The 16,871-nt window shown below is 45.9% G+C and overlaps 1 protein-coding gene and 1 pseudogene across 1 annotated transcript in view; both read left to right on the plus strand.

The window, feature by feature from the left end:
* Positions 1–16,871, plus strand: part of LOC126198746 (maltase 2-like) — a 41,648-nt gene that overhangs the window by 5,187 nt on the left and 19,590 nt on the right. The window contains exons 2-4 of the mRNA XM_049935299.1: positions 2,230–2,409; positions 4,181–4,338; positions 14,802–14,930. Coding sequence (XP_049791256.1) covers positions 2,230–2,409; positions 4,181–4,338; positions 14,802–14,930 — 467 coding nt within the window. The remainder of the gene's footprint in view (positions 1–2,229; positions 2,410–4,180; positions 4,339–14,801; positions 14,931–16,871) is intronic.
* Positions 3,048–3,165, plus strand: LOC126212878 (5S ribosomal RNA; annotated as a pseudogene).

Consider the following 16,871-nt stretch of genomic DNA (forward strand, 5'->3'; position numbering starts at 1 on the left):
GATGATGGTGTGGATGTAGAATTGCAGCAGATGGAGGGTCCCTGCGCCGGTTATCTGTGGCGGGAAGCACACCTTCCACTCCCATCCCATATCAACCTCTGAAGGATACACCACGAAGAGTCGTCGTGTTCAGTAGGACTTATAAGTGAGAAAATGAAATTCTGCCTCGGGCATGGATGTGTGTGATGTCCTTAGGTTAGTTAGGTTTAAGTAGTTGTAAGTTCTATGGGACTTATGACCACAGATGTTAAGTCCCATAGTGCTCAGAGCCATTTGAACCATTTGAGAAAATGAAGACTATACCGATTTCAAAGTCAATTAGATAAAAGAGTCAGTTGAATTAAATATGTACATAAAAATTTAAAAATGCATTTCTAGTTGGGGCATACACAGCAGCGAGATGTACTCACCACCATGTCAACCTGTAAGATCGAAACTTGAGGTGCATTAAAGTTTGTTATAAAATTCGCTTTTCGTCAGGAAAGCTTTGTTAACTGCTATCGCATCGTCCGCAAGTATGTGGAATTGGGAGGTAGACGCGTTGATGGGTCCTCTCAGATCAGCCAGCAGGGTACACACTATGATGATATGGGCTGTCTTCAGATGACACCCCTAGGTGCATGGGGGGAGTGGGGACGCTTGACATAAAATAAACTCGTGGGTAAGTCTGGTGTGGCCGATACGTAGTCGGCGCCGTACGATGCGATCTTTCCGAGAGGCTCGGTGGTATCCTTGACTGTTCTCAGTTTGTTGAGGGTCGTGGAAGGCAGCCATTCCATATCCCAAGTTTTCAAAATTTGACGTCTCTGATTCACTCGTACGTGCCTGGTACTCCGAGTTCCTGTTTGTCTCTTGTGATTGCTTTTTTAGCTAATTGGTCAGAGAAACGTTTCCCGGAATGCCCGCGTGGCTCAGTGTCCAGATGGATGTTATGGTGGTTACGCAGCTGTGGAAGTCTACTAATACGTCCTGAATGTCAGTGACCGAAAAGTTTCTGCATTAACACTGAAATACATCTTGTAAGTAGTTGGCTCTGAGCGCTATGGGACTTAACAAATGGCTCTGAGCACTATGGGACTCAACTGCTGTGGTCATTAGTCCCCTAGAACTTAGAACTAGTTAAACCTAACTAACCTAAGGACATCACAAACATCCATGCCCGAGGCAGGATTCGAACCTGCGACCGTAGCGGTCTTGCGATTCCAGACTGCAGCGCCTTTAACCGCACGGCCACTTCGGCCGGCGGGACTTAACATCTATGGTTCTCAGTCCCCTAGAACTTAGAACTACTTAAACGTAAGGACATCACACAACACCCAGTCATCACGAGGCAGAGAAAATCCCTGACCCCGCCGGGAATCGAACCCGGGAAGCCGAGCGCGAGAAGCGAGAACGCTACCGCACGACCACGAGCTGCGGACTTGTAAGTAGTTCCTGAAGTCGCTAAAAATCAGGGAATTCTCTGCTGCGAGAGTTTTGATGTAATGCAATCCCGTGATATGGATACAGACTCTGCATGTACTTGGCAGAGAGTGCTTCTCGTGGCCTTTATGCAAGAGCATAACGAACTCGATGTCATTGACTTTCAATCCATCTGTGTAGATGCATTTCGAATTGGGTCACTCGTAGGGAACTGAACGCAATGGTGGGATCTGTATTTTCGTTAGGGCGGCGGAAGATATCCATCAGAATCACAGGACTGTATGCCTAGTGGAAACTCTATACAGGCCGACTAGATGACGGAGTTGGAAGTTCTTGCGTAGAGTCTTGAATCGTACCCCAGTAGGTCTATTTTTAGGCGATTCATAAAAAGTCTGAACTCTTCGCTGTGGAAAATGGAGAGGAACTTAAGATGCTTCAGCCACCTTGTTGGACAATTTTCACCAATTGCGACGTTAACTTTTCTTCTTTTCCTGATAAATCTTGCTTTCGCACGTAAGTGGCTGCAGTGAAAGTGTAAAGTATAGTTTTTGTACTGAAGTAATATAGATCACACTGGCGATAGGTTCTATACTTTGCCACCATTTCTGTTGCCGAAAAATCCTGGATCGGTTGTCATTCGCACTAAGACGGGCGGAGAATGGATGAGACACGTAACCCGATGTAGAGCATGTATCTAGTAACAGCTCTTCGTTTCAGGAAGAAACTCTCATCCCCTCATAAGACTCAATCGAATGGAATGTGTACTTGCTGTTGCTTCGCTAACTTTGCTCCACTTTATTCTTACAGGTGTGATTGAGAAGCTGGACTACCTGAAGAGCCTGGGTATAGCGGCGATTTGGCTGTCACCCATCTTCAAATCCCCGATGGCGGACAATGGATACGACATTTCAGACTTCCGAGACATCGACCCGACGTTCGGCACCATGGCGGACTTCGAAGCCCTCCTGGAAGGTGCCCACCAGAGAGGTACGATGTAGGAAACTGTTACTGGAGCACAGGGACTCCTGTTCTAGATCATTCTTCCGAAAAATGCATTACTCCTGAACTGGCTAAAATACTAACGGAGACGAAGCAGTGTGCTGCAATAGCGACAGAATGAGGTGCCGAAGTGCTTCAGTTATATTTGCTAGACACTTTATCCTTAAAAAAAGGAGGAGAAGCTATCCAAACATGATGACAATGCAGAAGCGATTCATATTTTACAATTATATTCGGCATGTAAGCACAATAACTACATTCGTATTCATATCGTTGACTGCTAACGTTTTAAATAAATGACGAGCGGATTTCATTGTAGACGATTAATTTCTTCTCGTACTTAACACCCTTCGAGTGGACTAGTTTGAAACAAGTGAAAATGTCATTACAGCTACTGAACAGGCTATTTTGTTTGTCGTTTCTGTAGTAAGCTGCGTCAACCATTTTCGGATTCGTAGTAACGTTAATTTCAATATTGCATACTTCCTACGCTGTACTTCTTTCTAAAATAAGAAACTCCCCTTGCTATTTGAATAACAAGGACACGATGTAAGTTCGTCCACGATTAGAAGACTACGCTGATACTGTCAGCAGAGGCGAAAATTCACCCGAGTTAGATGATAATGGGCAACGGCCTTGCCGCAGTGGATACACCGGTTTCCGTGAGATCACCGAAGTTAAGCGCTGTCGGGCGTGGTCGGCACTTGGATGGGTGACCATCCAGGCCGCCGTGCGCTGTTGCCATTTTTCGGGGTGCACTCAGCCTCGTGATGCCAATTGAGGAGCTACTCGACCGAATAGTAACGGCTTCGGTCAAGAATACCATCTTACGACCGGGAGAGCGGTGTGCTGACCACACGCCCCTCCTATCCGCATCCTCCACCGAGGATGACACGGCGGTCGGATGGTCCCGGTAGGCCACTCGTTGCCTGAAGACGGAGTGTTTAAATGGCGAGCATTCACTTTATATCTATTGGTCCTTTAGAACTGCAGTAGCCACTGCGTATTTACTTCTCACACCACTAAATCAAATTTAGACTGTTTATTCTTTAACAGATTTAAAAATAACTGAAAAGGATGTCCTTAGTCCTGTGCTGGTTTTTTTAATTCAGCCTGGCTCTGCAATGGAAAAGGTAGTTTGTCACTCCTGACTTTGTAAAGAAAAACACGGGTACTTATGCAACCACTGCAAGAGACAGTCAGTGGTACATAATACTGCACACTTCGACTTCCTCTTTCTGTATCCTGGGCGAGACACGCTTCCCTTTGGGCCACGCTACATGAATGAGAGGGATCTTCCTATTGTGGGCAAGCTTCGAACAGTGCTGCCAACCATACGTCATGAGTACTCTTCATTGCCACACTGGACAAAATTTCGGTTATTTTTTAACAGGCTTCATACAGTGTCCACCAGCTACTTCTATGACCATTTAACAATCAATAGAACAATCGTGCCGGCTACGTGTGAACTGTCTTCCAACACCTGCCCTTCTCTCATGACCATAAATCGCTTTTCGTACAAAAAGAACTTTCACCCAATAACGCCACAGATGTGGCGCTTCATAGCACCGATTTCTACTAGTTTTGATAAGCCGTAAATATCACTCTTCTCTTTTCAGGCGTCCTCATTATCTAAATTACTGTAAAATTATTCCATTACAAAAGTTGACTGAAATACTGAGAGGACCAAAGTGAGTCGAAACAAATCAGTGTTTTCCACAGCGCAAATTTCAAATGTTAGTTGTTTCGCAATGTGCAGGTATCAAGGTGGTTCTAGACTTCGTTCCCAACCACTCCAGCGACGAGCACGAGTGGTTCATAGCTTCCAGCGACCCAACACACGAGAACTACGAGAAATACAAGGACTACTACGTCTGGGTGGATGCCAAGGAAGACGGATCAGTGCCCAACAACTGGGTAAGTTACGTCGCGCGTCTTTCTTCCCCAGAAGTAAATCGTAATGTTTCGACTGAACATTTTACTACGTATTTACAACATTGTGTAATTTAGGTACTTAACTAACTTTCACATAAACTACGAACGTGATAATGATGAGGTCCCACACTCCGAGGAGCGTAGGGGACGATGGGGGAGACCGACACCACCGAGTAGGCAATGTCCTAGCGGAGGTGGTTTGCCATTGCCTTCCTCCGACCGTAATGGGGATGAATGATGATGATGAAGACGACACAACAACACTCAGTCATCTCGAGGCAGGGAAAATCCCTGACCCCGTCGGGAGTCGAACCCGGGACCCCGTGCGCGGGAAGCGAGAACACTACCGCAAGACCACGAGTTGCGGCCCTAAAATTCGTATTGTAAAATGAGAAGGAGATGGAAATAGAACTTTTGTATTTTTGTCTATTTCTGGTACGTGAAGTTAAGATTTCAAATACCAGCTAAACAACACAGTTCGATGCAACTCTCAAAAATTCTCGAGAAAGTCGGCGTTGAAGTTTTCCTGGAATCTTTAATTCACTAACGTCAGGTCAATTTTTTCACAGGGAGCCTGACTCCTTCGGACCTGGGTTAGATTCTTGGCTGATATAATTTTTTTAGCGAAGGTGCATGTTCTGCGAGCGTTACCGTAAAGCGTAGAACACATAAGGATGGAAAAAATTGATAGTTCTAGAGACTGATAATTGCTTGATCATTGGTTCGAGTCTCGTTTCAGTAGTTATTTTCATTTTTTTCGTGAGTTCAAATACCCACGTCGTTTAAATAGGAAATTCATGAAATGTATGCTAATTAACTACTGTCTAGTTGCCATTCTCGTGGTAAATACACGTCTTCTTATTTGTAATTACGTAACGCACACGAAAATCCAATTTACATTGCAAATAGAAAATTTTAATTACCGATCTTTTGTGAAAGATTGATAGTCAAATTGAGAAAAGCATTAGAAATGCAGTGCATTTCACCTTTATGTATTTACACTTCATAGAATGCCTCGCTGAGCATGCCCATACACCGACGAAAAAAAAAATAGCAACAAAAAAAAATAGTTAATGTACAGCAAGGAAATTTATGGCATACATTTGTCTAGGTAACATATCTAACTGACTTACATTGTAAGTTCACAGGTTATAAAGTAAGCGCGAGATAAGCCACTGAAAATGTGAAATGCTGGTATAGTAGTAACCGATGTAACTGCCAGAATGTTGAATGTGCGTGCATTATGTTGTACACGTGCTAGGTTTCAGTTTGTGGGGTGGAGTTCCATGCCAGTTGGTCAATACAGAGACGGTTAATGCTGTTTGTCGTCCGACAATGTCCCATATATGCTTGACTGGAGACAGATCTGGTGATCGAGCACGCCAAGACAACATGTCGATACACTGTAGAGGATGTTGGGTTACAACAGTGGTATGGGGGCGAGCGTTATCCTGTTGGAAAAACACCCTGGAGAGCTCTTCATGAATGGCAGCACAACCGGTCGAAGCAACAAACTGACGAACATATTTGCAGTCAGTGTGCGTGGGATTACCACGAGAGTGATCCTGGTGTCATACCTAATAGCATCCCATTATACAACAGGTATAGGTCCAGTGCGCCTACCGAGCGAGGGGACGCAGTGGTTAGCACACTGGACTCGCATTCGGCAGGACGACGGTTCAATCCCGCGTCCGGCCATCTTGATTTAGGTTTTCCGTGATTTCCCTAAATCGCTCCAGACAAATGCCGGGATGGTTCCTTTGAAAGGGCCTGGCAGACTTCCTTCCCTAATCCGATGAGACCGATGACCTCGCTGTTTGGTCTCTTCCCCCAACCAATCCAATCCAATCTAGTGTGCCTAGCACGCAGACAGGTTGGTTGCAGGCCCTCAACTGACCTCCTTCTAACCAAAATACAATCATCATCGAGACAGAACCAGCTTTCATCAGTCCTCCTATGAGCTCTTGCCTGACATCACGAAAATCACAAATGACGGTGATTTGGTGTCAATGGAATGCACGCTACAGGGCGTCAGGCTCGGCGTTGACCTTGAAGTAACCTATTTGTAACAGTTGGTTGTCACTTTGGTGCCAAGTGTTGCTCAAATTGCTGCCGCATGTGCAGTATGAATCCTGACAGTCATACGCCGAACACTTCTTCTCTCTCGTCAGTGCCACGCGGCTGCCTGGAGCCCACTCTTCTTGCGACCATGCATTCTGGTGACCACCACTGCCAGCAATCATATACAGTGGTCACTTTCCTGCAAAGTCTTTCTGCAATATCGCAGAAGCAAAATCCAGCTGCTTGCAGTCCTATTACACGACCTAGTTCAAACTCGGTGAGGTATTGATAAAGGTGTCTTTGTCGCTTAAAACGCATTCTTGGGGAACATCAACTGACTACATCCTATCTCATAGGTAACGAACGCTCACGACCGTTCAGCGTGTATTTAAAGCGAACGTAGTGGCACTAATAGCACTACTCTTATGCTAATGGCGCGAAATTAGAACAGACGTTGTGGTGTCACCGCCAGACACCACACTTGCTAGGTGGTAGCCTTTAAATCGGTCGCGGTCCGTTAGTATACGTCGGACCCGCGTGTCGCCACTGTCAGTGATTGCAGACCGAGCGCCGCCACACGGCAGGTCTAGAGAGACTTCCTAGCACTCGTCCCAGTTGTACAGTAGACTTTGCCAGAGATGGATCAATGAAAAATACGCTCTCATTTGCCGAGACGATAGTTAGCATAGCCTTCAGCTACGTCATTTGCTACGACCTAGCAAGGCGTCATTATCAGTTTATATTGAGATTATAATTAATGTATCAACAAGAGCGATGTTCTCCAATTGTGGATTAAAGTTAAGTATTCCAAGAGCTTCGTACTTTATTTATTAGACTCAACTCCTTTAATTGTTCCAGACCACACGCCAGTATGCGTGAGCTTAAACGCGTGCATTTCGGCCTCCTCTAGCAACACGGTGTTGGCTCTTCTGCCAACACATCAGACATCATCTTTCAGATGTAGAAACACGTCTACCAACTTTCTTCTATGTCGCACAACTCCTTCTTGGTGTCACAATTTTTATCCGCCAGTGAACAGCTAAAATATTGCATCAGCCATGGATCGAAACAAGTCGTTTCTCGTGGCTGGCGAGTATTCTACCATAAAGTCAAGCTGCCTGTCGAAAAATTAACGGTAAGTTAGGGTATTTTAGGTACTAGATAAACTTCAAAGTAGACTATCTAGAGAATTTTTGAGAGTTGAATGAAAATGCTTTGGTCGATTGATATTTGAGTTCTGAACTTCACGTGCCATAAATATATAAAATTACAAAACTCCGATTGTAACATGGTCTCCTAGTGAGTGTAAAGAAGAGAAAGGTTGTCCCATTTGAGGATTACCGAGTTTGACGCTCGAATGTAGTAGGTGGGTGCGGTGTATGGCGTCTGTTTAGCCTGGGTGAATAATTGTGATGAGTCTTTGTGCAACAGAATTCTAAGTTTATTTAGCTATGGAGATTATTGAGTTTTATGGAAGCATCTAAGGGTGGCGAACTTGACGCCCTCGTCTGATGAAATAACTGTCGTCAGGAATGTCACATGTTCTCGGTACTGAGGCATTAGCGTACAGTCTTATGACAAGGAATTGCACTCTACTACCTTCCAATGCTTGAATAATATTCGTGATGAAATGTTTTGATACACCAGCAACGGGCTAGTACCGACTGAGTTAGGGCGAGCTACAGTGAACGTTATCACCGAGCTGAAAGAGAGCATAGGAGAAATACACTCCTGGAAATGGAAAAAAAGAACACATTGACACCGGTGTGTCAGACCCACCATACTTGCTCCGGACACTGCGAGAGGGCTGTACAAGCAATGATCACACGCACGGCACAGCGGACACACCAGGAACCGCGGTGTTGGCCGTCGAATGGCGCTAGCTGCGCAGCATTTGTGCACCGCCGCCGTCAGTGTCAGCCAGTTTGCCGTGGCATACGGAGCTCCATCGCAGTCTTTAACACTGGTAGCATGCCGCGACAGCGTGGACGTGAACCGTATGTGCAGTTGACGGACTTTGAGCGAGGGCGTATAGTGGGCATGCGGGAGGCCGGGTGGACGTACCGCCGAATTGCTCAACACGTGGGGCGTGAGGTCTCCACAGTACATCGATGTTGTCGCCAGTGGTCGGCGGAAGGTGCACGTGCCCGTCGACCTGGGACCGGACCGCAGCGACGCACGGATGCACGCCAAGACCGTAGGATCCTACGCAGTGCCGTAGGGGACCGCACCGCCACTTCCCAGCAAATTAGGGACACTGTTGCTCCTGGGGTATCGGCGAGGACCATTCGCAACCGTCTCCATGAAGCTGGGCTACGGTCCCGCACACCCTTAGGCCGTCTTCCGCTCACGCCCCAACATCGTGCAGCCCGCCTCCAGTGGTGTCGCGACAGGCGTGAATGGAGGGACGAATGGAGACGTGTCGTCTTCAGCGATGAGAGTCGCTTCTGCCTTGGTGCCAATGATGGTCGTATGCGTGTTTGGCGCCGTGCAGGTGAGCGCCACAATCAGGACTGCATACGACCGAGGCACACAGGGCCAACACCCGGCATCATGGTGTGGGGAGCGATCTCCTACACTGGCCGTACACCACTGGTGATCGTCGAGGGGACACTGAATAGTGCACGGTACATCCAAACCGTCATCGAACCCATCGTTCTACCATTCCTAGACCGGCAAGGGAACTTGCTGTTCCAACAGGACAATGCACGTCCGCATGTATCCCGTGCCACCCAACGTGCTCTAGAAGGTGTAAGTCAACTACCCTGGCCAGCAAGATCTCCGGATCTGTCCCCCATTGAGCATGTTTGGGACTGGATGAAGCGTCGTCTCACGCGGTCTGCACGTCCAGCACGAACGCTGGTCCAACTGAGGCGCCAGGTGGAAATGGCATGGCAAGCCGTTCCACAGGACTACATCCAGCATCTCTACGATCGTCTCCATGGGAGAATAGCAGCCTGCATTGCTGCGAAAGGTGGATATACACTGTACTAGTGCCGACATTGTGCATGCTCTGTTGCCTGTGTCTTTGTGCCTGTGGTTCTGTCAGTGTGATCATGTGATGTATCTGACCCCAGGAATGTGTCAATAAAGTTTCCCCTTCCTGGGACAATGAATTCACGGTGTTCTTATTTCAATTTCCAGGAGTGTAGTTGATAATTTAGAACATATTGTCTCGTAACCATAACTGTGTGTCAGATCTCATCCAGTTATAAAGCGTGTTTCCGTGATGGTGTTACAACCTTTCAGGGATGACGGAGAAGGGTAAATGTGTCCGTCTGAGGTAAGATAGCCTGTTTATAAATGTAAATCTTTACGGTATACCTGGTAGTGGTATACATCTACTGGTACTGTTGTTGCTAAGGCTGCACTTTAGCAACTTTCACATGTGGTTAGTGAGAGGTGGCATGACACTCTCTCACTTTAACGACGTTGTCAGTCAGATTCATATTTTAGGGTATGATCTCGGTGTTCCCCGGTACTACTTTTGCTATTTGTGATTAAAGACTTTTTCTACGTAAGAAAATTGTCGGCAGAGTGTTCTTGTAACTGTATGTGTGACCTGTAGAGGGTTCGTGCCTGAGAGGCCGTAGAGGAGGCGATCAAGAACAGGGACTGAATTGAGGGTCATAAACGCTGAGCAGAGTGGCCTGGCTGTGCGAGTGATTCTGGGAAACAGTGTTCAGTGGTTCTTACGTTCTTACCCTCAGGACTTCTGGCCAAAGCTCTCTCCACCTTCCGCTTAGGGTCGGACAAAAGGGCTCCGGTTCACAAAACATTTTACCTGGGACAGGCGCCAGTCTGTCATAGAAGGCAGCCAGATGGCTGAAAGTGGGTGGAGAAAGCCATTTAAGAGAGACTGCTGTAAACTGAACTTTGGTGGGAAAGTCATAAGACTCCATGCATTCTCATGTTAGGGGACGATACAGACAGGGCAGCAGGGGTACGTGTCTAGCCGAATTAGAACTCTAATTCCCCGCCAACGACGCCAAGAACTCGCTAGATTCTTTTAGGGAGCGGAAAAAAATGTACACAACTGGCCATTAAAATTGCTACACCACGAAGATAACGTGCTGCAGACGCGAAATTTAACCGACAGGAAGAAGATGCTGTGATATGTAAATGATTACCTTTTCACAAGTTTGGCGCCGGCGGCTACACCACGTGCTGACATGAGGAACGTTTCCAACCGATTTCTCATACACAAATAGCAGTTGACCGGCGTTGCCTGGTGAAACGTTGTTGTGATGCCTCGTGTAAGGAGGAGAAATGCGTACCATCACGTTTCCGACTTTGATAAAGGTTTATCGTATCGCGACATTGCTGCTCGCGTTAGTCGAGATCCAATTACTGTTAGCAGAATATGGAATCGAAGGGCTCAGGAGGGTAATACGGAACGCCGTGCTGGATCCTAACGGCCTAGTTACACTAGCAGTTGAGATAACAGGCATCTTATCCGCATAGCTGTAACGGATCGTGCAGCTACGTCTCGATCCCTGAGTCAACAGATGGGGACGTTTGCAAGACAACAATCTGCACGAACAGTTCGACGACGTTTGCAGCAGCATGGACTGTCAGCTCGGAGATCATGGCTGCTGTTCCCTTGACGCTGCATCACAGACAGGAGCGCCTGAGATGGTGTACTCGACGACGAAGCTGGGTGCTCGAATGGCAAAACATCATTTTTTCGGATGAATCCAGGTTCTGTTTATAGCATCATGATGGTCGCATCCGTGTTTGGCGACATCGCGGTGAACGCACATTGGAAGCGTGTATTCGTCATCGCCATACTGGCGTATCACCCGGCGTGATGGTATGGGGTGCCATTGGTTACACGTCTCGATCACCTCTTGTTCGCATTGACCGCACATTGAGCAGTGGACGTTACATTTCAGATGTGTTACGACCCGTGGCTTTACCCTTCATTCGATCCTTGCGAAACCTTACATTTCAGCAGGATAATGCACAACCACATGTTGCAGGTCCTGTATGGGCCTTTCTGGATATAGAAAGTGTTCGACTACTGCCCTGGCCAGCACATTCTCCAGATCTCTCACCAATTGAAAACGTCAAGTCAATGGTGGACGAGTAACTGGCTTGTCACAATACACCATTCACTACTCTTGATGAACTGTGGTATCGTGTTGAAGCTGCATGGGCAGCTGTACCTGTACACGCCATCCAAGCTCTGTTTGACTCAATGCCCAGGCGTATCAAGGCCGTTATTACGGCCAGAGGTGGTTGTTCTGGGTACTGATTTCTCAGGATCTATGCACCAAAATTGCGTGAAAATGTTGCTTCCCGCGCCCGGGTTCCCGGGTTCGATTCCCGGCGGTGTCAGAGATTATCTCTGCCTCGTGATGACTGGGTGTTGTGTGATGTCCTTAGGTTAGTTAGGTTTAAGTAGTTCTAAGTTCTAGGGGACTGATGACCATAGATGTTAAGTCCCATAGTGCTCAGAGCCATTTGAACGATTTTTTTGCGTGAAAATGTAATCACATGTCAGTTCCAGTATAATAAATTTGTCCAATGAATACCCGTTTATCATCTGCATTTCTTCTTGGTGTAGCAATTTTGATGGCCAGTAGTGTATTTTATGGGCCTGACTCTCTGCAAAGCTTAACAACTTTCTTTCAAAAACTGGAAATGGTCGGCACAATGACATGGACGTGCCTACCATGAGAACGACGCCTCCCTAGTTCAAAATCTCTTTTTCCAGACAACCTTGATGCTGTGTCTGGATTGGCTACCAGACCAACAGAAAAGTCAAGAGGGGAGAATCAATGAGTAGAGGAGAGTTCGATTGGTTTGTTCTATGTGGGGGCGGTTTCGGTTTGCTAATTTGGCTCCCGTATCGAGACTTACTGGAAAGTGGTTGCGATTCTTTGGGTCTTCTTCTTCTGGTCCTCCCCTGGTGAAGACCGTAGGTCTTTCCCTAGTGGGTGACACTTGTGGTCTGTATCTTTTGGTGGACTGAGAGCCTGTGTCAGTTTCCAACTTAACCGACAGTGGAACAGAATATAATCTCGGACATCTCGTGTGTCACGAGGGTGAACTTATTCGTCCTGTTTCGGGCGTCTGACAATTTCAGCACGCACCATCGTCTCCTTGAGTCAAACTGGTTTGACCAAACTAGCGAAAGAGGGCACCTTACACTGAAATCTGCCTAGATTTCAGGGCTGTGGTAGGGAATTTGTCCTGCGTTCTGAGAAAGTGAACGCCAGAGCGCGTAGTTCGCATATTTTCGTGGATGCCTCAGAATATTACAACTGCCGCAGCGACCGCTTCTCACCCACAGCGCGCCGTTTTTTGCTGCAGCCTGAATCAAGGCGAAACGGTACAGTACAGCTGCGTAGGGTTGTTTCTCGTAAATGACATTCACAGCCCCCTATTCGCTGGTTAACCACAGTTTGTGGTATAGTTGATCGTAGTTGATTCCATTTGAATAGAGTTAGGCTTCACAGTGGATTCATGTAAACCAAGTCACATTGCACTGTAAAAAGAGATTAATTCAGGGGAGAATTTGTATAGCTTCCACCCAATGTAATCTTTGCCTATCAAACACCATTCCTCATCTGATCCGTGTTTGTCATTTTTGTGTAAGCTTTATCAGCTAGTTGTAGTTACTAAAGGCTGAATAGAACTTTTAGTTATTTAGTAAACATAAATACGACACTCTTCTCATTAATACTCCCTGTACTATTCACTGTTTTTATTTTATTGTGGTGGCACATGAGTAGCTTCACTCAGACGTATATTTATGATTAAAGAGTGCGACGGCTAGCAGTAAGTGTCGACCAAAGCAAGAGGAAAGCGTCTAGTACACATCGGCTCTAAAATGCACACCTTACAAGTTTTGTGAAGTTCATCTTCGCTACTGTGATTTCAGGTGTGCTGCAGGGGAGTGTCGTAGAACCGTTGCTATTCACAATATACATAAATGACCTTGTGGATAACATCGGAAGTTCATTGAGGCTTTTTGCGGATGATGCTTTGGTATATCGAGAGGTTGTAACAATGGAAAAATGTACTGAAATGCAGGAGGATCTGCAGCGAATTGACGCATGGCGCAGGGAATGGCAACTGAATCTCAATGTAGACAAGTGTAATGTGCTGCGAATACATAGAAAGAAAGATCCCTTATCATTTAGCTACAATACAGCAGGTCAGCAACTGGAAGCAGTTAATTCCAAAAATTATCTGCGAGTACGCATTAGGAGTGATTTAAAATGGAATAATCATATAAAGTTGATCGTCGGTAAAGCAGATGCCAGACTGAGATTCATTGGAAGAATCCTAAGGAAATACAATCCGAAAACAAAAGAAGTAGGTTACAGTAAGCTTGTTCCCCCACTGCTTGAATACTGCTCAGCAGTGTGGGATCCGTACCAGATAGGGTTGATAGAAGAGATAGAGAAGATCCAGCGGAGAGCAGCGCGCTTCGTTACAGGATCATTTAGTAATCGCGAAAGCGTTACGGAGATGATAGATAAACTCCAGTGGGAGACTCTGCAGGAGAGACACTCAGTAGCTCGGTACGGGCTTTTGTTGAAGTTTCGAGAACGTACCCTCACCGAGGAATCAAGCAGTATATTGCTCCATCCTACGTATATCTCGCGAGGAGACCATGAGGATAAAATCAGAGAGATTAGAGCCCACACAGAGGCATACCTACAGTCCTTCTTTCCACGAACATTATGAGACTGGAATGGAAGGGAGAACCGATAGAGGTACTCGAAGTACCCTCCGCCACGCACCGTCGGGTGGCTTGCGGAGTATGGATGTAGATGTAGATTGTGAAACACATAGGCATTTTTCAGCCCACATTCACTGGCCATCTTTTTTACAATCGCTGCCAATTGCCACCCAGCATCCTGCAAGTGAGTAAGTTTTTTTATTGTTTTGGTGCATACAACCTCCTCCAAAAATGTGAAAACCAAAGAGTTTGTAGGGGGCTCTTACGTTGGAGATCGTTGTCCATCTAGATTATGCTATCGTGTAAAGTAAGCTGCGTAGCCTCTTGCGTCGCGTCCCATGGAATCTTGTGATTATTAATTGTTTATTAAATAGTCAACTTCTAGTTACTCATTGTAATAGTTGACGTGTGACAGCTATTCGAAATTGCAGAACGTGTCTTTCCTGATACGCACATTCCATTTCGATGCTTGCGATCTTGTCTTCAATATTTATGTGACAGTGTTACACGAGGATGAACATTTCATGCAAGCGACATTTTCAGGAAATTTTGTGGAATGGCTGACTGTAGACACTGCGACGACCAATGTTAAATCTCTGTGATATGTAGAGTTGAGGGGGGTACTGAAAGCTGCATGCGATGTAATGTATTGAACTCAACTGACTCACCTGTTCTCTGCGATTTGTAGCCCAACCAGTTCGACCAGCAGACGGCGTGGGAGTGGAACGACGCCCGCCAGCAGTACTACCTGCACCAGTTCCACATCAAGCAGCCCGACCTCAACTACAGGAACCCCGCGGTGCTCGCCGAAATGGAGGTACCCACACCGTCTCTTTCTTTCTTTGCGGACCCTTGTCCCCAAATATTTATGCTTCTGCAATATGAGAAAACTGGATGTTCTTCAAAGTGGAGACGAATTAGGTACCAGAACTACAATAATGAAAAACTGTGCGCCTCACTGTTAAGGGGGGTAGGACGTCAAACGGGCCAACTTGGAGCAGGAGAGGCACCACAGGACATTTTATTTTCTACTGCCTATAATTTTACAAGTAAATTCATAAAACTTTGTCAGCATGGCCAGGAAGGATTCAGGATTCACACTCATAGCAGTGGAAGCGCAAAAACATAACAAAATAATTTTTTTTTAGATATGAAATTTCATCATTTTTTCACTTACTGCTGGTTGCATTTGTTGCTATAGGTGGTGGTGGTGGTTAGTGTTTAACGTCCCGTCGACAACGAGGTCATTAGAGACGGAGCGCAAGCTCGGGGTAGGGAAGGATTGGGAAGGAAATCGGCCGTGCCCTTTCAAAGGAACCATCCCGGCATTTGCCTGAAACGATTTAGGGAAATCACGGAAAACCTAAATCAAGATGGCCGGAGACGGGATTGAACCGTCGTCCTCCCGAATGCGAGTCCAGTGTGTTGCTATAGGTACATTTTTCTTCACAAGTAAGAGAGATTCTTTGATGAATTTTGCACAGCATACAAACCATACTTACAGGTGTATGAAACTCTAGAATTTTCGAAATCTATTAAAAACTGTGGTAAAAATTGAGATAATTAACTACAACATTTGATTTTTTTCTAAACATAAAGTTTAAAACGTAACAGCTCATTCATCTTTTCATAAATGAAATAGATTCTAGAGTTTCAGACACCTGTAAGTATGGTTTGTATGCTGTGCAAAATTCATCGAACAGTCTCTCTTACTTATGGAGAAAAGTGTACCTATAGCAACAAATGCAGCCAATAGTAACTGAAAAAATGATGAAATTTCACATGTAAAGAAAAATATTTTGTTATGTTTTTGAACTTCCGCTGCTACGAGTATGAATCCTGAATCCATCCTGTTCAAGCTGACAAAGCTCTATGAATTTACTTGTAAAAGTATAGACACTGGAAATTAAAACGTCCTGTGGTGCCTCTCCTGCTCCAAGTCGGCCCGTTTGACGTCCTACACCCCTTAAAAATTGATAAAGTACGAGGGCTATTCCGAAAGTAAGGTCCGATAGGTCGCGAAATGGAAACCACGGTAAAAATCAAAAATGTTTTATTTGCAACAGTTAGATACACCTTGCAGCTACTTATCTCCATAGTCGCCGACCCGACTTAGACGTGTATCGTAGCGTTGTAACAACTTTCCCATACCCTCGCTATAGAAGGCAGCCGCCAGTGCTCTCCGCCAATTCTCTACGCTGGCCTACGGCTCGTTGTCTTGTGCCGAAATGTTGTCTTCATAACCAGCGGTTCATGTGACCTGAGCTGAAACTCAGAGGGAGACAATTACGGGCTGTATTGTGGGTAATCTCACATTTCCATTTGAAAACGATGCAGGAGCATCTTCATTGCCCCTGCAGAATGCGGCTGAGAATTGTCTTGAAGACGAAACAGCACGACAGTTATGTAATGTTAGCTGCATAGCTTCAGGGGAAATTTCTCACCAGGCCCCCGTACTTGGCGGCAGACACTATTTTCTAGACATCTTTACGCACTCACTGCGAGCTCAGAAATGAGAAGAGCGACGTGATGCTAACTGGGGTTATACTAGAGACACTACCCAACACATCTGTGCAAAGCTTTATCGGATTTTCATAGTCGTTTCCATTTCGTGACCGATCGGACCTTACTTTCGGAATAGCCCTCGTATTTTAGAACTATGTAAATTCATACAGGTGTACATTTCAGTGGGTTACAAATTTTCACGGGCTCATCGAAAATACTATGGTGCGCACAAAAAACTTAATTTAAGTCCAGT

Source organism: Schistocerca nitens, chromosome 1 (assembly GCF_023898315.1).
Source record: "Schistocerca nitens isolate TAMUIC-IGC-003100 chromosome 1, iqSchNite1.1, whole genome shotgun sequence".
NCBI classification, from domain to species: domain Eukaryota; kingdom Metazoa; phylum Arthropoda; class Insecta; order Orthoptera; family Acrididae; genus Schistocerca; species Schistocerca nitens.